The 23,735-nt window shown below is 43.7% G+C and overlaps 1 protein-coding gene across 1 annotated transcript in view; it reads left to right on the top strand.

Annotated features, from left to right (window-relative positions):
• LOC126532194 (aminopeptidase N-like) overlaps positions 1-21,786 on the top strand; it is a 37,000-nt gene extending 15,214 nt beyond the window's left edge. The window contains exons 9-22 of the mRNA XM_050179865.2: positions 313-447; positions 1,915-1,980; positions 2,754-2,819; positions 4,333-4,499; positions 7,219-7,310; positions 7,709-7,839; positions 8,355-8,410; positions 10,185-10,332; positions 14,800-14,879; positions 17,263-17,379; positions 19,345-19,512; positions 20,207-20,356; positions 20,903-20,984; positions 21,593-21,786. Coding sequence (XP_050035822.2) covers positions 313-447; positions 1,915-1,980; positions 2,754-2,819; positions 4,333-4,499; positions 7,219-7,310; positions 7,709-7,839; positions 8,355-8,410; positions 10,185-10,332; positions 14,800-14,879; positions 17,263-17,379; positions 19,345-19,512; positions 20,207-20,356; positions 20,903-20,984; positions 21,593-21,772 — 1,638 coding nt within the window. The 3' untranslated portion in view covers positions 21,773-21,786. The remainder of the gene's footprint in view (positions 1-312; positions 448-1,914; positions 1,981-2,753; positions 2,820-4,332; positions 4,500-7,218; positions 7,311-7,708; positions 7,840-8,354; positions 8,411-10,184; positions 10,333-14,799; positions 14,880-17,262; positions 17,380-19,344; positions 19,513-20,206; positions 20,357-20,902; positions 20,985-21,592) is intronic.
• Positions 21,787-23,735: the final 1,949 nt, after the last annotated feature.

Raw genomic sequence — 23,735 nt, 5'->3', positions numbered from 1 at the left:
GCGTTAAGGAAGATGCCGCGACACCACGTACTTCTCTGATCAAGTAGGGATTAAAATGGCGGACTACTATAAGTCTGACTTGGCAGTACAGAACGTGGGCGACACGCAGTATGATAGCATATGCGCCTGCTCATTTAGGGCTGATGGGACGCATGTGACATGGTTGTGACCAGGAACGTTGGTTGTCACATGTCTGGCTCAACGTTGCTAGACTAATAGCACCTTAAACGCTCGCACCGCGGAATGCTTTCACAGTAATAATAAAGCAATGAACGTTGCACTCATATCGCATAATGAGCGAATCGTACGCAGAGCTTCACAATACTGGAGGCCGATGCTCACTTCGCCATGGAGGCGGATGGGTTCAACTCGTCTGCGGCAGTGTCCAGGCCCTTGAACTCACCTTCGGATATTCGAAAGCACATCAACATGGTTACATTGTCTAAGGTGGGTATACTGTGTACCTGCGCTTCGACATGCACTCGCCTGACATTAAGAACGGCTGATATGATCATCGTTCCGCTAACGCAGCCAAGAGCAACTTCGCGCTTGATTGCAAATATAGGCAAAGTAACTTGCTGAGAAAGTGCATTTGAGCTCTTGCCACTATAGCATACGGTATGTTTGACTCACTTTTTTACACTGCGAAGTTGACATGCTGTGCAATTATACTTCAACGCCTTCGCAAGGTGCACACACTCTGTATATAAGTGTTGACCAATTGTGTGCGGCAGGGGACTCTGCGCCGTTTCATTTATATGTCTGAGCATGGATGTCTCTCTTTTTCCCTGCATGTGGCAGCGGAATACGTAAAATCTTTTGAAGCCGTCGGGGCTGTTCGTTGTGATTCTCATATTTTTTCTTCCCAAGTTTTTCTAAAGTGATCTTCTCATTTTCTTTTTCATAAATAAAACACGCCGTTCATCACTATTAGTAACAAAGCTTTATACTTTTTTTTAATTACAGTGTTTAGTGCGTTCTTTTCGCATTGCTGTTTAGTAGTTTGCAGTTATTTGGAGGAATTTTATCTCGTAAAGCTATTGCATCGCGATCTTGCGTTGCAATATCTGGAGCATAAAATTGGAGCTAGCAGGCATCACTTCAAAAGAAGGAAAGTCGCGCGCCTTGCGAAATAGCATGGCTCATGTCATCGTCAATCAAATCGAGTAAGGATACCAGGATGTACCTCGCTCCTTCACAGTGTGTCAGTTAACGATATCAGTAGACACAATATGTTCAACCAACTACCATCTTGACACACAACCCTCACAAATATTCGTTTAGATCACCAAATAATGCCCACTGAAGTTTTTTTCTTCGAAGCCTATTGATTGTCAACAGACAGCATGTGTATTCATGGCTCAACACTTTTTGTCGACTAAATATATCATACCCTTTCCACAAACAACCCGCTCAGTACTATGTAGACCGCAAGAGCCAGACCAAATAAAAAACTTTAAGAAAAGTGCGATTTCTGTTTATGGGCAGTATACATGTATTGTGCAGCCCGAATGACAAATATATGATAAGGCGAAATGATCTGCTAAATTCTACAGAATTAATTCTGACCATCTATCTATATACTATGTATATCTATATTCATGTAAAAAAACTCTGACAGAAGGCAGTTACGAAACAGCATGAACTTTGGAATGCGATAAACTACAGTTCCGGAATCGAAACTCACACTAGAACCTTATTAGCTCGATTTTTTTTTTTCATTGCTTGTCATTTGCGAATTGAACAAGCGGATTCGTCGTGCAAGTCGTGTCTGCCTGACCAAATAATCCCGATAGCATATTTAAGCCATCTTCCACAGGCGCCGTCACATTTAACCTCTATTCGAATAAAAGCCTTTTTTTTTACGAACGCCTCCACCGCTATAGCCACCAGCGAAGTCGTCTCTCTTTTCAGGGCGCAGCTCTTGTCCGCATGATGGCGCATGTGGTTCCGAGCAACTTGTTTCGGCTGGCTTTGACGGTAAGTAAATGTAAGAAAACACCTACGTTTGTTACTGTAGGTCGGACACGTTATATTTAGCGAGCGGGGGACCGCCGCTTTTAGCGCCCTTCTGCGATCCTCCACAAAAAGCGATATTGCGTTCATTCTAGAGACCGTTTCCACAGTTGTGATGTGTTAGCTGCTCTGCCGCGGTCATCTTCTATATATATAGAAGCTTTCATTTCGAACCCTCCCGGACTTTTGCCGACCGTGGCTGCTGGCTGGGTGGGTGGGTGCTACTGTTGCTCTCTTGCTGAGGAGTAGCTCTTGCTTATCTCTCCTCCCCCCCCCCCCCCCCCAGCCCAACAGCCCCATGCTCTAGCCATTGAGCCACGATCGCACGTATATTCCTCTTGTTCCGACGCCGTCTGCCTCTTTGAGATGATCACCGCGTGTTGATTACGACACACACACACACACACACACACACACACACGCACACGCACACGCACACACACAAACACACACACGCACACACGCACACAAACACACACACACAACCCCCCCCCCACACACACACACACAAACACACACACGCACACACACACACACATTTTCCCAGCGTCAATGATCGTGAAGCGCGTGCAAAAGCGACGAATGAAACGTCTGTGTAGTGAAATACCATTTAAAACGTACAGACAGTTTCTAAGATTCAAATAGCACATATAACATTCAAGCCATTCATATCTTTAAGTATAATAATTATTATAAGACTTCATTTAATCTTCGTCTAATGGACATGTGCTTTGCAGGAACTATTCAAGAAATACAGCTACCAGTCCATTCATCCTCAGCATTTATACAAGGAAATACACATTGTGAGTATATGTACTTATGAAGGGATTGCTAAACCTATCAGCCGCTAAACCTATCAAGTACTGCCACTGAAAACCCCAACGGTGCACTGTGACTGCTCATGGGCATGAACTGCTGTTCACTGTTAGCATTACCAGCCATTTGATTGCCTTTTTTTTATAGTATCGTGTTTTTGTTTTCCTTTTTTTTTACATCATTCCCTGTTTTGCCGGAGGCCTAATAGGAGAACGTAATAAAACAGAATTAAATGTAGTTGAAAATGCTTAGGGAGTCGAAAGCGCGGAATTTAAACAATTTAACGATTTTGGGGCAGACATTGCGTCACAAAAAACATATAAATTTGTGTGTCAGAGCTAAATTCTTTTAACCACTCGCGGTTGTCTGTACTCACAGAAAAGGAAGAAATAACACAGCCACTGATCCCCATCAAATCAAAGGCCAATCAGAACTCTAATTTACGGTTAACAGTCAAACCAGTAAAGCCAGTCACACGGCTATCAGTTTCGCATTTCATCCTTTAAAATGCATAGTGATGCAGATAAAAAACACGTAGCGCATCTGCGAAACTGCGCAGGGCGGAGTGTCTCCGCAGTGCTATACCTAGCAGTGCTCATAACACCACAAAATGATACTTTCTTATCACAATTATTAAAAAAAGTCATTTCATATTTTACACCTAAATGTGCCAGCCATGATGTTGCTTTCGTACTGGTAACAGCATCGTTGGTTCTAACGTTTCGGTTCTCAAAGACAAATTTCCAGGAGCAAATGCAATGTTGTTCGGCGAATTCTGCTGCGATCGATATTCGATTTTTACACCTGACAAAAAATAATGCGGATGTTCACCTAATTATTCGTAGAATGAGATTATATTAAACTAACTAAATTTTGGGGTACTTACGTGCCAAAACAAGGATATATGAGTCGCGCTGTCATGAAGAGCTCCGGATATGACTACCTGGGATTACTCAACGGGCACGCGTAAACCTATGTAAACGAGTGTTGTTGCGTTTCTCTTCGCCCACATCGATATGCGACTGCCGCGACTGAGATCGAACCCGCGACCTCGATCTCAGCAGCGCAACGATAGCCATATGGGCTACCGCTGCGGGACAAGGAGCATAAGGTGCACTCGGGACCGTGGTATGGGAATGCAGGCGTGCAAAACTCGGACACAGAAGAAAACGAGAAAGGAAACCCAAACTTTTGTTTTGTATTTGCGTTGAGCTTTTCATTCTTGTGCGCGCGTTAAGCACACCTACATTCCCGTGCCATAATTCCTGACCAACTTGCTATGCTTTGCGTAGTTCTGAACTCGGGACCAACCGTGAAGGTTGGGGTACACCAAAAGATTCCCAGTATGTGTCAAACGTTGCCTTGACGTCCGGGCATCGCAGTCACCGGTCACGCCGTTTTCATCCACAGCAACATCAGCTATGCGGAAAGCCCGTATTACTTAAGTACGTGTATTTAAAAGCTCCCTGTCGACTTTTTTTCTCCTCATCACATGGGCAGGCTCAGAAGGCCATGTACGACCGGGTGACGGTGAACCTGACCACCGTGATGCGTGAGTGGACATACATGCCAGGCTTTCCGGTGGTGTTCGTGAACCGCTCCTACGAGACGAACACCTTCTCGCTCTCCCAGAGGCGCTTCATTTTTGGCACCGGACCCGTCGACAAGCAAGTGCTGGTTCTCTGAACGTCGCTGCCAGATGTTTAAAGGGACCCTTAAAGTGAAACGCGAATTCTGTTAGGCTGGTAGAATACTTCTTCAAAAACCTATCTGTGCATTTCCTTGGCAGGAAAGAGAGTATTATCATCAACAAAAATGACGACTAAAATTTCTCGAGCTCTGCCCCCAACTAGCGGCACGTGACGTGAACGTGACGTTTGTCATCTTCTTGTTTGTTAAACGTTCACTACAGCGGTCACGTTTAGTGTCTTTGCTTACATTCGAATGCAACCCAACATTACTTATTGGTTGATAAACAAATAACGTTCACAGAACAGTTAGCTGCCAAAATCTGCGGCTGCTATGCAAAGTGCCAAAATATTAAGGCGCATCGCACCACCACAAATAAATTATTCGCGCTATCTTTATCTCCTTGTGTGGCGAGTGGCCTATAATCTCCCAAATCCAGACGTCTTATTGAACAAACTAGCTAACCATGATACAGTCTTTTCAATACCCATTTATGCACAAACTACCCGAACACCTTCGGCAAACACAGGTACATTGGTAAGAGCGATGGACACGAAAAAATGAGGCTCGCAATGTGCCGTGTGTTATGTATATCCCCTTTCGCTTATGCTTCGTCCTTCCTTGTGATGCGCTCAAGCAAAATGACCAGGCAACCAGCGGACAGCTGTCTAATTAGTATATTAAGCTTACAGCTGTTCCTTCCTTGAATCCGCAGGAAATGTGCTTATTATCATCGCCGGTTCAGTGATACCAACTCACTTATAAAATTGCATTGCTTTGCGCAAGTGCTTTGCAGAAGTTGAATGCCAGTGGCATGTTTTCAGTTAGAATGCGCATCATTTATAGGCGTAGGAGGCTGAGTACACAGCTAGCTGCTTCTTTTTCTAGGGTTCTTTTTCGTGTTCTTGTAATTTACGAAGCGTTAACGCTATGGAACGTCGCCCATGCATTTCTAACTTTCATGATAATGATAGCTTTCTTTCATCATAGGCGGTTAGGACCAGGGCTGGGCATATATACCTTGCAATTGTATCATGATACGATACAAAATACTCGGGCTACGAGTATTTGCGATACAGTTACAAGATACCACCGCAATTGTTGTATCCGATACGATACTTTCCATTTGTATCTTAAGATACTTCGATACATTCGCAAGTTTCTTACCATAGATCCACGTATATAATGTTGCAGCAAACGCGTAAGCACAAAAATGTTTGCTTGGAAATTCCTTAACTCCGACCAAACTTGTTTTATTTTAATGAAATATCTTTTAGTATCTCAAAGTTGTTGTCTTTTTTGCTCAAAGTATATTTTCGTTCTGAAACAACTTCGGGTTGCTTTAGCTGCTTAACATGAAAGCTCTTTATACGCTGCGCTGTCCGTGGTTATTGCTTGTCGCTTTTAAAAATTATGGGGTATTACATGCCAAAACCACGAACTGATTATGAGGTACGCCGTAGTGGAGGACTCAGGAAATTTGGACCACCTGGGGTTCTTTAACGTGCGCCTAAATCTAAGTACACGGATGTTTTCTCATTTCGCCCCCATCAAAATGCGGCCTCCGTGGTAGGGATTATTTAGAACTTCTTGCTGGGCTAGTTGGGGCATTGCTTTGAAGAACCAAGTTGCGCATTCAAAAATGACAACCACAGGAAAAGGCGACGAAGACGGAAAGAGCGCAAACTATTTGCGCCCTTTCCGTCTCCGTCGCCTTTTCCTGTGGTGTCTTTTTTGAATGCGCAACTTGATTCTTCAAAGTGGTAGGGATTCGATCCCGTGACCTCGTGCTTAAGCTTGTCGCTTTTGTAATTGATGGGAGTCGTTGCCCTGGTTGCCGACCAGTTAGAGGGTCGCCATATAATTACAAGAACATCATTAAGAAGCCTGTGCACGATGGCGCAAATACCGCTGGGGAGTTTTAGAGAAATACGACCATGGAGCGCGACCACTTGACTCTGCTCCACAATAGGGACGCGCAGATCTCATCGCCTGCCCTCATTGGAGGGCTCTGGCGGGAAGGTAAAAGAATTTTTCTGCCTTTAGTTTTATTCAGATGGCTTAGTGGCAGCAGTATCAGCTTAAGAAAGCGTAGTTTAGCCAATGTTTATACTTTCGCACAGTGATGCTGCGACCCCCCCCCCCCCCCCCCCACCAGTATATTGCATCTAAAGATACACGATACATTCTTTCATGTATTGGAAAAGCAGATACTGATAATGTCTTGCCAGACGTATCGTGATACAGATGCAAGATACCCAAAGAGTATCTAAGACAGTAGCTAAGATACACGTATCTTCTATACTGCCCAGCACTGGTTAGGGAATCTAATTTTGGTGGCTACAATGAATGCCCAAGTGCCTAGTTGTCGTGTATTTAGAGCCTTAAGGCAGCATAACAAACGCAGTGCTTGACTCAATAACTCGTTTTTGCAAAGCATTAAATCAACACTGGAGGGAAATATTCGTGTCTATATAGTGTCGCACTCATTTACATTATTTGGCGATTCACTCGCATTTTTGCCAATAGAAAGGGCGTAAGCAGATACGAAAACAGAGAGGAAATGTGCAGCGGGAAAGCAAATGTAAAGCTTTTCTTTCCAGGTTTTTTTTCCAAGAAAAAAATGCGTAACAGTCTTCTATCGTTTGTAAGACTTTGCACTACTTTTCAACTGTTTCTTTCCGATACCTTCGACAGCACCGTATGGCACATCCCAATTTCGATCGTCACGGAGGACAACCCTGACTTCACAGCGACCGCCCCCAAGCACTGGTTCAATACGAGGACATGTGAGTGATTCTTACATTTGCGATAGCATTGTTCGGGCAGCAGAATGTGCGCTTCTTTTCGGACGAACATTCTTCAAGTAGCATTGTGAGCGGCCGCATAAGTTTCATTAGCGTTGTCCAATGTAAAGGTCCTACGCTGAGCCTATACTTTCCCATATTTCATTTATTTGCTGCGGGGGATACCACTCACCCGTTCGCCCTCCGTTCGCTGTTTTCATTGTTTTCATACGTCGAAATAGAGCTAGAAAAGCGTATAGATTTAATTAAGCGCATCGATTTTAAGCACTGACCACATGGTTTGATGGGCCAGGCATCCGGGAAGAAAGGACTACCGAAGCTGGAAATCACATTGTTGCGCTTTTTTTTTTTTTTGCTGATTCAGTTTCGTTCATCCACAGCTCCGCTTTTCGGCGCGCCGAGCAAGACCCATTGGTTGCTGCTCAACGCTCAGGAGACCTACTACTACAAGGTGAACTACGACAGGAACAACTGGCTGCTGCTCGTCAGTCAATTGGAGACTGACCACAAGGTGAACATATTCCAGTTTAACTTCTCGCCAGCAACTTGTTTGTGCTAATCTCGCGTCTTCCTTTCCGATGACCGTGCCCCTATTTTATATCTTCACCATGGACTCAGATTCAGGCAACCGATACAAATTACGAATTTCGTACTCGCATTTCATGTTTGACTAACAACTTGTGCAAGCAGCGCTAAGCAGCGCTAAATTCCTTAAAGCCATACTGGTGCCGCCACAACTGTAGACTTTGACTGCGAGAATAATCAAAACAAAACCAGGCGGCGCGTAGCAATGGAATAATTGATACATTTAACTTCACTTTTATTTTTATTTTTATGCGAAATCTCGTGGAGGTCTCATTAATTTTCCGTTATTGGCTCGGCACCTTTCAACTTGCGACTGCTGCTGTGACTCTGTCAAAAGCTGCCTTATGTTTGATATATTTTGATATGACGTTCATCAGCGCACGTTTTACAGTATTTCAAACTCGCAGAGTGCGTATTGCGTTTACTTTCCCCTTCTGCCAGGTGATTCACGAGTTCAACCGGGCTCAGCTCATCGATGATGCCCTCGACCTTGCCCGGTAGGTCTTCGCAACGTTCAGTTTGCTTTGTTTGTTTGTTTTTCTTTCCGACCAATCGTCTTTGCACTCAATACTCACTAACTTCGTCACTCACTGGTAAGCTTAAACCGATACTTACACCAGTTACAAGCACACAGTAATGAGCTTAGGGACGCCACTTGAGATCATCTTATGTTTTTCTTGCCTAGAAAATTCTCCCCTACATGCATTGACAGACTTGACTAGGACGCGAGCCGGAGAACACATATCGCATTCGTGGATAACTATGAAAGCAAATAAATCTTCAACGCCCACTCAGCGACTTGTTTCGAACCGCGGATACGACTGAACAACAAAGCGCGCATTGTTTCGTTTTGTCTCTCAGAATTTCGATTGAGACTTACAATACGTGCACTGGTAATACATTTTTTAAAACTATACTTGCTCAATAAAAGTACCATGGACAACATTAGGAAAAAAGAGCTTAGAAGAAAAGCGGAAAGGATGAGACTTGCACCACTGCGTTCTCTGTTTTTGTGGTTGAATATAGTATATATATGCGCGGGTACGCAAGGCAGAGTCAGCTACCAAAAAATGAAAGTGCAATAGCGTGCCCTGAAAAATTACACGCAGTTCTGATTCATTTTGTTATGTTACTCTGTGTACATAAATCGTGGCCTACAGTACGACCTCATTTCCAGCTGATGAGGCCGTGCTGATCGGTGCTAGCCAAGAGTGCATTAGTTTGGCTAGGCTTTGTAGACGTTGCAGTACAACTTTAAGTTCCTGCGATGCGAGTTTTAAAAAAAGAAACACACAAGGAATTTTCGGAAAGGCAAGAGGTATTCTCGCGCTATGCAAATGGGACAGCTCCCATGGTCCTTTTCGCCTGTCAACCATGAGTGCTTATTCCGGAAACTGTCGAATACCGCCACGTTGGCGTTTTGAGCCAATCAGAGAGGCCGTAGCGACCCTGTCAACCAATCAGAGACGACAATATGTCGAATTTAAATAAAAAGGCTGAATTGAACAGTGTCCAGAATAGGAGAATAGTTGTTGGCTGGAACGACAATTGTGCCGTATATCTCATAATGTTGATTTCCAGGATAGGGCAGAGTCGAATAGATAGCCGTTAGCTTTGTTCATGGCTAAAAGGACTGACATCATCTGACACTACACGCCAACAAAAAAGTGCAGTTTCACCCGAAACGCGAAACACTGACAGCGATAGCAGAGTATTAGACTATTACACGTTGTAAGGTTCGTCGTTTTATTAGCAGCACAAATTGCAGAAAACATTCGCGTGCTACCTAAACACGCCTGGTGTCACGCGTCCAAAAGACACAAGGCCAGAGGTTTAACTCGATGACAGGGAGCCCTCGCGGTCACAGAGCTGGTGCAACGAGTAGCGCCGGCAACGGAAAGTGCGTGGGCTTGTCCGGAATCGAACGTTCCTTGCTGCCGCTCCCTTCACCATTTCAACTGAGCCGCGCCTCCGAAACTCAGCTGATCATGTGGCCTCCAGCATTGTGCGCGCGGGAAGACAGCACGCACGAAGCCACCAGCTTTCTCGACTCGCCCTCGCATGCTCTCACTGGCACCCGCAGTAGATCACGTGACCTCCAACACAGAGTGCGCGGCCGCTGCACCTATGGTCTCGGCGAGCTGGCCTACGCTGGCCGCGCATGCGCTTTGAAACTCAGGACAGCACGGCGGCGACAAACGCGCGAACGCGCCTCGAGTGTCCGTTTAATTGCTATCACAATAAACCTAATTGAGCTGCGCGCGCCTGCAGAGGCGGCCAGCTGCAGTATGACCTGGCGTTCGACGTGCTCGAGTACCTGCCGAAGGAGCGTCACCACGTACCCTGGAACGCGGCACTCACCAACTTCCAGAAGCTAGACCCGGTGCTCAGGCACACCAAGATCTACCAAAAGTGGAAGGTCTGTATTCTGCCCACCACTGGCACTGTGAGTGCGCTCATGTGCGATATAACGGCAACAACCACATTGGTTGCCGTTGCCATCAGTCATACATAGCGCCGCGCGATAACTGCGCTGCTAGATTGACATAAGACAACAACAACAATTATTATTATTATTATTATTATTATTATTATTATTATTATTATTATTATTATTATTATCATTATTATTATTATTATTATTTATTAACCAGGGCAAGCAGGCCTAGGTAAGTGCAAACTTGAATTTAGGCGTTGTCGTTATCTTTGCAGATATTATTATAACAATGACACACATGACCACATTGAACGTGTTGAAGCCAACATGACAAGTAATTCAAAGTATTTCTGGAACTACGAGCGCTCTCTCACTCTCTTAAATAGAGCGCCGAAAACGTGTGTCTCGATGAAAATGGTGATGTCTCGAAAACTGCTGATGCCTTTTCAGGACTTTTCTGTTCAGTATTTGGTGTAAAAGTTGCTTCTTCCTCAAGTAACCTTCCTTCTCAGTCTGTTACGGTGCGCACGCTGTTATTCAATAAAGACCTTGTTTTGAAGTGCATACAGCGCCTCAACACTTTCCGGTGGCGCGGATAATATGCCTTCCGCACTGCTTAAGACGTATAAAAACATACTTGTCCCTGTTCTCACAAGCAACTTCAGCAGTTCCCTAAAGTCTAGTACGTTTCCTAGCACTTGGAAGGTAGCACGGGTAGTGCCCGTACACAAGTTGCGGGGCTAGAAGTGCAGTTGCTCACTACTGGCCTACATATATCCTCTGTGTTGCATCAAAAGTATTTCAATCTGTACCACATTGCCGCTTTCTGTTAGTGCTAAGAACATTTTAATAGATGAATAGCGTGGATTTGTATCAGTGCGCTCCACAACAATGAACTTGGTTACATTTATGAGCCGTACTTCCAGTGTGGTATGTAGGTGCCAATTAGACACTATTTGGCGCCAGCGCCAGTGTGTGTCGAGTCTTTCTTCTTGTGGTTCGTCTTAGGTATTCGCGCTGTAACGTTAAAGTTCAGAATTAGACACTATTTCACCGAAGTAAAGCACTTGATGTGCTTTGCCATGAGCGTCTCATAACAAATCTCACGCGAATGAAGATACCGTCTTCCATACCTGCCCTGGTATATAATTGGTGTCTAATCGTTGCCATTCATTGACAGAGCTCTGTTGGCTATGAGGTCACTATAGCAGAGTTCCTAAATGATCCGTTTTTGGCCCACTTCTTTTTCTACTGTTCATAAATGACTTTTCATCAGCAATTCAACACTCTTTATTCTTTCTGTATGCTGACGATGTAAAAAGTTTGAAAGGCAGTATGGAAGAATTGCAATCAGATGAGTAATTTACATGGTTGTTCCTTTTACATTCTTTATATGGTATCAGTCTGAGTCGGGCTATTCATAAATATTAAATGAAAAAAAAAAGCTAATTTCAGTTTATTATTATTTTTATTTCAAATTTTTCACAAATGTACCTTTTGTAAAAACTATTAGATGCAGAGCTTTCAAATTTTGTGAAACGAAAGACAATGGTCTGCTACACAACAGGAACTAAAACTATGTAGATCAGTACAAAAAATAGGGCAACACATCTCTTTCTTTTTTTACATTGTATACCCACCACAATTTCATGCCTCTTGTTTGTTTTCTAAACTACCATTGGCATGTGGATAATCATTATAGTTCAACGTTTGTACGAAGCACTAACTCAAATGTTCATAAAATTGAGTTCCCATACACTCAGCAGTTTTTTAACAAAGAAGGTACAAATATGTCCAAAAATTGCGTTCTGAAAAAAAATGCAGATAAAGGGGTGTCAAACTGCTTGATATATCAAAACGTCCTTGTATTACAGTCTTTTTCGTTGTAAACACTATTGTAGCCCTTGTCTCTGCGCTCATCAGCGTTTGCTCGGCAGGTGCTCCTTAGTCTTTAAAGTTATTTTACCTTTAAAGCGGTCTTTAAAGTTATTTAGGACTGTCAACAATGTTTACGACTGCATTCATCTCCAAAAAACAGTTTTTTTTCACTCTCAAACAGGTGCAGAGACAATAAACTACTCTTAAATGCTTCCAAAACTATGGTATTAAGCTAAATGCGGGAAACCCACCGTGTACAATTTTCATAAACCCTTCAGGATGCTCCATGGCCCAGAGTCGATGAAATGAAAGATTTTTGTGTGTATTTTGAAAAAGGCAAAGCTTCTCTCCACACGCCAAATATGTGGAACAACGTGACCTTCATGTTTTTGGTATTGATTGTGTCTCATGACTTTCACTCCCCTGTTGCCTTTCTGATATTGTATTTTACTGCGTGCCTTCCACTACTAGAGTATATGTCTCTGTAGTTTGGGACGGAACGTGTAAATCTAATTCTGACTTTCTTGAATGCGTCCAGAATAAATTGGTGTCTATTTTCAAGCACCGCTTTTGCCGTTCTGGAGGGTATAGCCCAGTCATCTCAAGTATACCTCAACTTACGTTCACCTTTAAGATCAAGACGTATTGAACCAGACCTTCTGTTCCTCTTTAAGGTGGACCATGGCATTATACATTGTCCAAAGCTTCTTGATCATGTGCAATTTTCCGTACCACAAACGCATACCAGACAGAATGCCGCTTTTTCTGCATGGCCTTGTTGCATTAGAGACTGTCCTATATATGGCTCGACTGCAAAAGATATATAATAAGTATTCTGACAATATGGACATAATTCAGAGTTCATTTCCTATGTTCTGTATATATGTAGATAAGCATGTTGGGTGATTAACTTCCCTTTTACGTACGGCCTCCTTGTTTTCTGTTGCCCTATTTGTTTCTGTTTTCCTGTCTTACATTTTTTTGTATGCCTTATTTGTCTTCTCTGTAGATTTTGTCTCGCGTATTAATGTTTATGTGCACCAGTACGAAGGCTCCGTAGCTGCTCCTGGGCGCTATAACAAACATTTGATTGGTTGATTGATTGATTGATTGACTGATTGATTGATTGATTGATTGATTGATTGATTGATTGATTGATTGATTGATTGATTGATTGATTGATTGATTGATTGATTGAAACAAATATTTGCATATTTTACTTTTGACCATTCTTCACATTGAAACGAATGTTGCCACTACCTTATTAACTTGCTTGTTTTCAGTGTTATTCTTTGGCTTATTTCATTGCTCCTTTGTTTCAGCATTCACGTAATAACTAAACGCTATTTATGTATCTCTAACGTATTTCTCTTGAGTTATTGGTGTTTTCTTTTTTCGTATATATCGTACTACCTTGTTACAGCTCCCACATACGTAATGCCCCTTCGGGTTCCTTTGAGGTTACAATAAATGGAACGAAATCAAATTACAGCAAATAACGTAAATTGGAACCAACTTCAAGGAAAACAATGATGCTTTACAATCGTGTCACTAAGAAAAAGAAAAAAAAGCCGTGAGACACAAGTCGTCTAAATAAAGACAAAGAATTGTGACTGAGCAGAGCACGAAATGACTGTGTGAATGTGTTTTGTTTTTGTTTTGATACCACCCACTCATCTCTGTAATTCCTCGTCCCTGGGCGAAAATAAATGAAATGAAATGACTGCTCGAAAAGAACGAAAAGTAAACTTCATTCCTGAGACGAGAAAGTAAACGGAAAAAAGATCTAATTTCACTAATAAAGAGCACACTGCAACATTCTTTTTAAGTTATGCAGGGAATGCATACCATGCTTTCCATAATTAGAGTATATCTTCCTTCATCGGTAACAGAAGATCGCCACGACAGAGTAAGCCAAAATTAAAATCTGGTCATCCCTCAACATTAAATGATCGCGTCGACACCTCTGAGCACGCCGACGCGCCGAAAATACGTCATAAGTGTGTTCGATGTATTGTCCACCAATGTCGGCCCCTATCTCTACGGTCTTCCTTTATTGTATACATATCTTTTTTTCCTGCAAGGTAGTGCTATTGGTAAAAGTGACTTGTTTCCTATTTTTCGAAGCATAATCTAGCTATTTAACTTAAGGGTTGCTATATTTATTCTGTTTCCCTTTAAACGTCTGGTGTCGGTCGGTTTTTCTTTCTACATCCAACGAAAGTACCGCATAGTAAAAGCCTATTACGCCACCTGTGAACTTTTAATTGAAAGTGTATTACATATACAGTCAACATTTCCTTGCCTATATGCGCATATCGCAGCTGTCTGTGGGTAACTAAACACAGCACCATGACATTTTGATGTTCTGCAGTGCTTAGGGACTGTGTTGTTCAGGGGGCAGCCTGTAGAGATAGGATCTCTGATATTTACTTGCATTCGTGTAACGATTCTTATACGTATAGTTGACGAGTCTCGCACCTTACGAAAGCAGAGCGGCATAACAAATTGTACTGCTTCAACGTACGTTACGGCTCTGTTGTCATTCCGTGTTTCACCCTCCTTCTTCAGAGGTTCGTTAACCACCTGCTCTCGAACCAGTATGAACGTCTCATGTCCGAGGAGAGCAAGGACGAATCGATGCAGATATCGTAAGTCTAAAGTGAGCACCTCTATTTGCCAATAGGGGAGCGATAGTTAAAAAATCACACGACAGTTATGAGTGTGTAACACGAATGTTTAAAGGGCCCCTCACCAGCTCTGACCATACTGAGCTGACAAGCGCAGTGCATACAATGCGCGCTAACGATCGTGTTTACTAAGTATTACAACGCTACGCGCCGCCAAAAGCGCTGAAATTTTAACCCAAGTGTTTTTTGTCCTCTGCGACAAATTCTTGCTGTAGAACACTCCTTAAAGGTGCGTAACTTCCACTGTATAACCGAAATTTGCTATGTGGCCTGGTGAGCTAGGGGCCCTTTAAGCTGTATAGCTGTGGTACGGGCGAGACAATCTCGACTCGCCGAATCGTTTGTGAGAAGGCCCTGCTTTCTCCATGAAATTTCAGTGTGAAGGATGTTCCGCATCGTTGTGCTTTAAGCTACTACGTTCCTCTTCAATAACCGAGCGCTAGCCGGCTTTATAAGCATACACTGACGCAGCCGAGCGCGCAGAAGCTCACCGAGCGTGCCACTACCGCCGGCACTCTCATAGACACCAAGGGCGCTGTAACGTAAAACTATTCCAAACTTTTGTATTCCAATTCTGCAATCAGCCCTACGTGATTGATCAAAAACTTTTTGGACCAGCCCTCCTTCACTTGTCTGTCACGCGACGTCAGGAAAAAAGCGATAGCTCCCCATCTGATATGACGTGTACACACTGATTATGCATGATTTGGCTCAACAAAAGAAAAATTAAGATTTTTGATTCGACGCCTTTTAGTCATTAGCCCTCGGCTATTGGTCAAAGCTTTCGGGCTGCACCCACTTCACCTGGCTGCCATGCGACGTCACAAAACCGCTAGAACTCACATCGTCAAAGTGACGTGTACGCGTTAAAGATGCATTAATATGCCGAACAAAACTGAGCTTTTTTCTGAATAGCCGCAGGCAGCCCCCGATGGCTGCCGCCTATCGCTCAGGCACTGAATACTCGCACCTGCTGGAAAACATGGGTTTATTTGCGTATCATAAAACTTCTTGCTTGGCCGTGTGACGTTTTCCAGCACTTTCGGCATATTTACGATCTCGTTCTGCCAACTTTTCTTTGCTAAGGATCCGTTTTAGCGTCATTCTTAAGCTTCCGTTGCACGTCGCCGTGATTTTCAACTAGCCAACGCAAGCTAAGTAAGGGAAAGCGGACCAATCGCAGACGCTGGCACCACCCTCTTCGTCCGTTTATCGATTTTCAGTGCAATGGCTCGGCCCCGTCGAATCCCTCTCCACTTGAGCGTGCTCCTCGCCTCTTGCCAGCTAATTAGATAAGACAAGCCGCTCAGCGTAGGCAATGTTATTCGTTTTTCAAGGAAACAAAAGTGACCTCCTATGAAAGAGGAGAGCGTTTGATTGGTTTTTTTCATACAGCCTTGCGGGTGACCGTCCGATGCTCGCATCGGCGGTTACGCAAATGTGACGTCAGGAGATTGGAATAAAAACACATTGGAATAGCTTTACATTATATGGCCCTTTAACGCAACGCTGAGGGATACACTTCCACTTTACGGCGAGCGTAGTCGGTGGGTCTCAGCACTATTTGGTCGTGTTAGAGAAAAACCGCGCTTTACGTCACTTGACCAAACGCTCCTCTCTCATTATCGGAAGCGCACGCGGCATCGCATGCGCTCCATCAATGGAGCACTTTCTGGGGCGCTGTCAAGGTCTGCGATGCGGTAGGCGCCGAAGGCACGAAACTGATTAACGAGTTCTGAAAACCTAACGCTTTAGTCTCTGTCTCCTTAAAGTGAAACAAAAGGGAAGTATGAAATGGGCACCATCGGCATTTTATACCTCCGCAGTATTTTATATGCGATATGTGCTTGGGCTCAACGTTACACGAGTTCTCTTGCTTGCATGGACGAATAGGATTGCGGCGCGGTATATGCTGCCGCGACAAAAAGCCGGTATTTGACACTCCGACCTACAGTCGTCGCAGCGTGATAAAACAAAATAAACAAAAAATAACAGTGCAACAATACGGGCTGTTATGAAGTTGTCAAAGAGATAATATTTTTTACCCGCCGTGGTTGCTTAGTGGCTATGGTGTTGGGCTGCTAAGCACCAGTCGCGGGATCGAATCCCGACCACGGCGGCCGCATTTAAATGGGGGCGAAATGCGAAAACACCCGTGTACTTAGATTTAGGTCACGTTAAAGAACTCCAGGTGGTCCGAATTTCCGGAGTCCCCCACTACGGCGTTCCTCATAATCAGAAAGTGGTTTTGGCACGTAAAACCCCCTAATTTAATTTGTTTAGATATTATTGTTTCATATTTACATTCTAAACACATGTGTGCACCGCGTCTTGTTCACTACAGAATACTGCGAAGCTCTGTCCTGACGCTGAGCTGCGACTACGATCACAACCCGTGTGTCTCGTTCTGCCGGAGGATGTTCGAAAACCTCAAGACTAATTATGACGCCGCTTACCACATGTACGTACGTAGTTCTAGCCTTAAGTCAATAACTCAGGTCTGTCTGTCTGTCTGGCTGTCTATTTATTTGTCTGTTTGCATGCCTGCGTGTATATATATATATATATATATATATATATATGTGTGTGTGTGTGTGTGTGTGTGTGTGTGTGTGTGTGTACTGTATGTGCTGTAAATAATGTATGTATGTATTTACATACATACAGCATACATACAGCAGCTATAAAGACATAAAATACGGTGTACCGCAAGGTAGCACTTTGGGACCAATACTTTTTAATATTTATGTCGCTGACTTGGGCAATTTACAACTGAACTCCAACATATTCCAATATGCAGATGATACCGCGCTTATTCTAGGTACCGCCGAATATGAGAGAGGATGCACGCGCCTCCAAGAAGATGTACATAAAATCATGGAGGGGTTTGGGGAAAATTGTATTTTCATCAAGCCTCATAAAACCAAATTTTTATGTTTCAGAAATCCACATAAACATGTAAGCCTCACCGACCTAACTTATACTTGCACAAATCTACCTGCGGCACTTGTGAATGTGTGCCCATGCAGCCTGATTCAGTGGTAAAATATTTAGAACTTTTTGTGGACGAACACCTAACTTGGAATAATCATGTAGAACACTTGCGCAAAAGGTTACGAACTATATATATGGCAGTTTTAATCTATAATTTGCGTGGGAAATGTCCTCTCAATTTAAGAATTACAATATACAAAGCATTAGTGGAGTCTGTTTTGCGCTATGGAATAACGTCATATGGTACATGCTCAGAATACAAAAGGCAAACGATTAATAAGCTTATCAATCGAATAGTAAATAGTATATCTTATGGAACAGTCTTACACATGGCTTCTGCAAAAGAAAAATACTCTAAACTAGGCATACTCAAGGTAAGCGAAATGTTTCGGTTTTCAGTGGTTCTGCGACACTATTTTTCAAGAGATTTCAGGGTAGCTGTCTACAAAGAAGTGACACTAAGGAAAACAGACAGATACGTTAAGCCAAGAGTTTTCACAAACTATGGAAAAAAAAACGAGGAACTATTATGTCCCAGCGGTATGTAATGATCTCAGTGACGATTTATGCAATATTGCAAAAAGAAGAACACTGGTGAAAAAGATAAGAAAGTGGTGCTTAGAAACAATGCAAGAATGACAATTCTGTGTGGCTTTAGGGTCATGCTCCGTTCCATGTTTACTCTTACGTCATGTGTCTAGCCTACTTATCGCAGCTTGTCAAGTTATACTTGCTTTTCTGTTTATCGATTCCTTTCTTTATATCTGTTTTCTTTTTTTTTATGTCGAGCTGGACGGGATCCTGCTATCTTGTGTTTGTGTTGTATATCATTGAGCCTTGTAACTGCTGATGTATCCACCAGCTGCCAGGTCAGCCGACAAGCGCTATGTGCTTAGGCTGACCAGCAGATTCATGTGTATGAAAAAACGGGCGAATAAAACTGTATTGTATTGTAATGTATGTATGTATGTATGTATGTATGTATGTATGTATGTATGTACGTATGTATGTACGTATGTATGTACATATGTATGTATGTACGTATGTATGTACGTACGTATGTATGTACGTACGTATGTATGTACGTATGTATGTATGTATGTATGTATGTATGTATGTATGTATGTATGTATGTATGTATGTATGTATGTATGTATGTATGTATGTATGTAATGTATGTATGTATGTATGTATGTATGTATGTATGTATGTATGTATGTATAAATGTATGTATGTATGTATGTATGTTGCGCAGCACTTTGCATCATGCTGTAATGTTAAGTTACCTGTGGCGAGCTTCGTATATGATGCAACCGTCAGGTTCGGGACACTCAGCTGTAAGCCGAATGTGCAGGCGAAGCTGTCGCAGTCACTACTCACGACGACGAAGGCTTCGGTAGAAATGCACCGACGACCGCTCAATTTCGTGCAGGGTGCCGTACTCGTACCGTCCCATCGTGTTCTGCCAGGCCATCAAGCATGGGAACCAGAATGACTTCAACTTCTTGTGGAAGCATTACGAGATGTCGCCCAACACCCAGGAGCGTGTGGTGCTGCTCAAGGCGCTGTCCTGTACCACGGATCTCAAGCTACTAGAGAGGTGAGACATTCGGCATAGAAATAAATGAATGAAACTTTAACAGCACAGGATTGCTCAAGGCGTTAATCATGTGAAGGAAAGGAAAGGAAATGTTCATGACTACGAATAATGACCCCGCAGGCCAGCTTCTACGATAACATTCTATCGCGCCATTGGAGCGCTTCGACTGTCGCCTGCAGGGTACACCCATTCGTTAAGGGCCCCACTGCCTTGTATTGATCCCGGTTTCCATCAAGGCATGAACACTTCCACAGTCCACAGCAATTGTCCAATGTCCAGGCGGCTGTCTGTAGAACAATACACACACATGGTGCGAACATTGCCGTCTATGGGGATAACATCAGAGGAGCCCCTACGAAAGTGCCTCCATTTCGCCAGTAATTCCGCAGAGCAGGCGGCAATGCAGAGCTTTCTTGACGCGTTCGCTGACATCGTAAAGATACAATGACAACCACATGCAACTTATTTCCGATGTCGCGCGGTTACTGCACCTCAATTACGGACGAAATGCTTAACAGTGCGTATTGCTTTAGTTTTTAACCGTATGGGAGCCGATGTTACACAGCCATCAACTCAAATTTAATGAGGCCCTGGCTTCGTTTGTGTATAGCTGCATAAACGCTAGAAAGAATTTCCAGCTGTTTACCGCTTTCTTGTCCTAGACAGTGTTCCGTTGTTCCTTCTTTCACCGCAGGCTGCTGCTGCAGTTGGTGAACAAGAACTCCGGCGTGGAGACAACGCAGAAGGCGGCGAACCTGCTTAACGCCATCTCAAGCACCAGCATATCGGGCAGCAAGAGTGTTATCCGATTCATGACCGACCACCAGGACGCCATGTTCAACCGGTATGATGTTACAACCGTGGTCACAGCCGGGCCCCGCTAAAATACGATGCTTGGCCTCAATTGGACTTGGGAAGTGTTTTCCCGTGAGGGGTGGGGGTCAGTGTGCAGGAGGAAAGGTGAATAATTTTTTCTCTCCGGAAAAGTCAGTCAAACCTCCGTGTGTCGAGCACGGGTTTGTAAATTTTCACTGCGCGGAGAAGTTCTAGATACGTTCCATATAAAGTGAAACAGTGCCCACAACTCGAATGAGCGAAAGGCGACGCATCTGATGTGCAGCGCTTGTATCGTACGTGTCCGTGTTTTTTGCGCTATTTAATCGTGGTGTTGAGCCTATTCAACTACAAGCTCCGAGTTTCCAGTTTCAAGCGGCATATGCCGTTAAACGGGTAAACATTCACCAATAAAGGTAAATTTGCAAACCGGTTTAATTTTCAAAACTTTGTTTTTGAACAGATTCAGGCTGAAGTATTGTGTATTATGCTGTTGCTGGTGTCTCAAAGAGTTCACGTGCCAGCGCTCACCTTTCACCCTACGGCTGCTTCGCAGGTTCGGTACGCTGCAAGGCCTTTTCGATTCCATCCTGCAAACAATCGTGGACAACATTCGACATGAAAGCGAGCTCGAAAAGGTTCGTAGCGAGGACAAACATGGGAGCCAATCACGTGCGAACATGTCGTGCTTCTTATTACACATGGCTTTTTGCTACAAGCAGAGGTAGTGGAGGTTACGTGATGTCGCGAACGCCATATGGCTGTCCTATTCGGTGCCTTATACAGTATAAGTGGGAGATAAACGGACTGAACTAATGCGAATCTTTCCATCGTGCGCGTTTGTTCATAGCCGCATTGCTTGACCTTTACACCACGGCTGTCCTGTACTTCACCATCACGGCAACCGCAATTATGTCAATTCTCATGCAATCCAGCTACGACGTCATCTCTGGATGTTATTTAGCCTGACATTCAATTAACCTGCCTAGCATATAGTATATTGTTCTACAGTAAGCATAAATATGTATATTCCATCATCACGTGCCGACTTACATCAACATGAATGCTTCTTTCCTGCCGTCTCCTCCACCAATATGTCAATGTTGTGCACATATATGTGCTTACACTGATTACTGATATTTCCGCAGGTAATATATGCACTTATATTGTTGGCATTCCTTTTTGAGCAAAGTCAGGATGGTCCGCGAGCGAGAGCGTACGTGAAAACAAAACTCTCTTTACGCAGCTTCACTCCATTTACGAGCGCACCCGAGACGTGCTACCCAGTGAGGAGGAGAAGGTGCAGCGCATGATACAGAACGCGCGCGAGCACATCCGCTGGACTACGTACTTCTACCGGGACGTCGAGTCGTGGCTCGACAAGCGCTTCGTCCTCACCCACCGGGAAAGGGAGCACGTGAAATAAATTGACAGACGTGGGTTTTGTCTATGTGGGTCTGGTTGATTACTTTCTGCGCGCTCACCGGGGTGAAAGCTGGGATCGCCGCAGCACAAGCTCTGTCGATAACTGGACCATAAATGGGTGTGGAATGACTTGCAATACAGCCACAGCGATAGGGAATCATCTGACCATTTATACAGTGTCTTCCTTTGCGAGATATTCTCCCCTTTCCGTATTGGGTTTGTTTGGTATGTTCCAGCCACTTTCGTGGGCCTGTCCCGCAGATAGTGCAGTCTAAACATATGGGCCGATCCCGATAGTGGTGCAGTCTAAAGTAGTTCCCGTGGGTTTGTGCAGTCTAAAAATGTAAGCCGATTCCGAAGGTAGTGCCGACTAAAACTAGGAACCTTTCCCGAAGACAGTGCAGTCAAAACATTTAAGCAGACCGACGCTCCCCCTACTACTCTCACGCGAGGGGAGACGCCGCAGAGATGCGCAGTGATTCCTCCCCAATACACAACTGCTATATAGAGGCTCAATCGCCTTTCAACTTTATTACAGCTGCCACGCAGTTTCACACGTTTGCGACGTGCGAGAAAGAGAGTGGTTGGGGGCGCCTGTCTCCTCGCTCGTAAAGCTCCAGCCAACCAGCAGTGACCCAAATGGACAATCGAAAATGTGGACTCTTACAGAATGCCCCCAGGGCTGTTAAAGAAATGCTATAGCACGTATCTTGCTGCAAAAATAAGCGCGAGCTTAAAGTGAGCCGTTAACCACTTCGCGGTTTCGCAAAGTCACTGCCTGCCAGCGCTATAATTTATAGAATTTTATACAAAACTCAAGGGAACTATCGCCCTGAAATCGTTCAGCAACCATGGCAATGATGGTTTGTACATGGACTATATAATGCTCGTGCTTGTGGCTTCAGATGTTCTTGTGACTTTATTCTAGACGCTTTATATTTCTAAATTTCCAACAAATCATAGTTTTGTAAACGCGGCAAGTTAGCAATAAGTCTTTGTGTCCATGCGTAATCATTACGTTTATAACACAATATGTTGTCATCATTGCCCGCCGTGGTTCCTTAGTGCTTATGGTGTCGGGCTGTTAAGCACAAGGTCGCGGGATCGAAACCGTGCCACGGCAGCCGCATTTCAATAGGAGCGAAATGCGAAAACACCCGTGTACTTAGATTTAAGTGCACGTTAAAGAACCCCAGGTGGTCGAAATTTTTCGGAGTCTTCCCCTACGGCGTGCCTCATAATAAGATCGTGGTTTTGGCACGCATAACTCCATAATCTTTTTGTCATCGTTCCCCCATGATGTAATACCTGCAGCCTGGATTGCAATTTTAGCAATTTGGACGCTACAGAGGTAGTGACTTATTTTGTTGTAATGTTCTAGCGACAAATTTTTCTTTATTGCGACGTGACAGACCACTTTGGTGGCATCATAGCTAGCGACTTCGAAGGTTACAAACTTGCTATGAAAACAGTTTTCTAGGACGCACTTAGGGACTTTATTATTCAAAAGCTACAAGTACGCTACCGAAATTGGCTATACGGTGCGGCACGCAATTGTCATCGCGTTGTTAAAAACATGACTCAGCGCATGCTGCACAATTTAGTTCTCCTTTCACGAGTGCCAAGCACTAGAAAATTTGCTGGCATAACTTGGGCCAAGAGCGTTTTCGTGTTGAGAAAATCGTGTTACTCGTACTCTTTTGAACCGTTCTTGATTTGTCACCTTACTACATGAAAGCAAGCGCAAAATTTCAGCTGTCATCATCCGTTGTTATTAAAATATGCTAAGTAAAAGCCCTCCACACCATGTTGATAAAGTCACTGCTTATTGGACGAACGTGAAATGTTTCAGTAAATGCTTTACGCTACGTTAGCCAATATTCTCAAATTTCTCTACACTTCTCAAATCCACCTACACTATTCAAGTTTAATCGGTAGTTTTAGCGACAGCAATTTTTGTAGGT

This window comes from Dermacentor andersoni, chromosome 5 (assembly GCF_023375885.2).
Source record: "Dermacentor andersoni chromosome 5, qqDerAnde1_hic_scaffold, whole genome shotgun sequence".
NCBI lineage: Eukaryota > Metazoa > Arthropoda > Arachnida > Ixodida > Ixodidae > Dermacentor > Dermacentor andersoni.
This window is presented reverse-complemented; position numbering and strand designations above follow the sequence as displayed.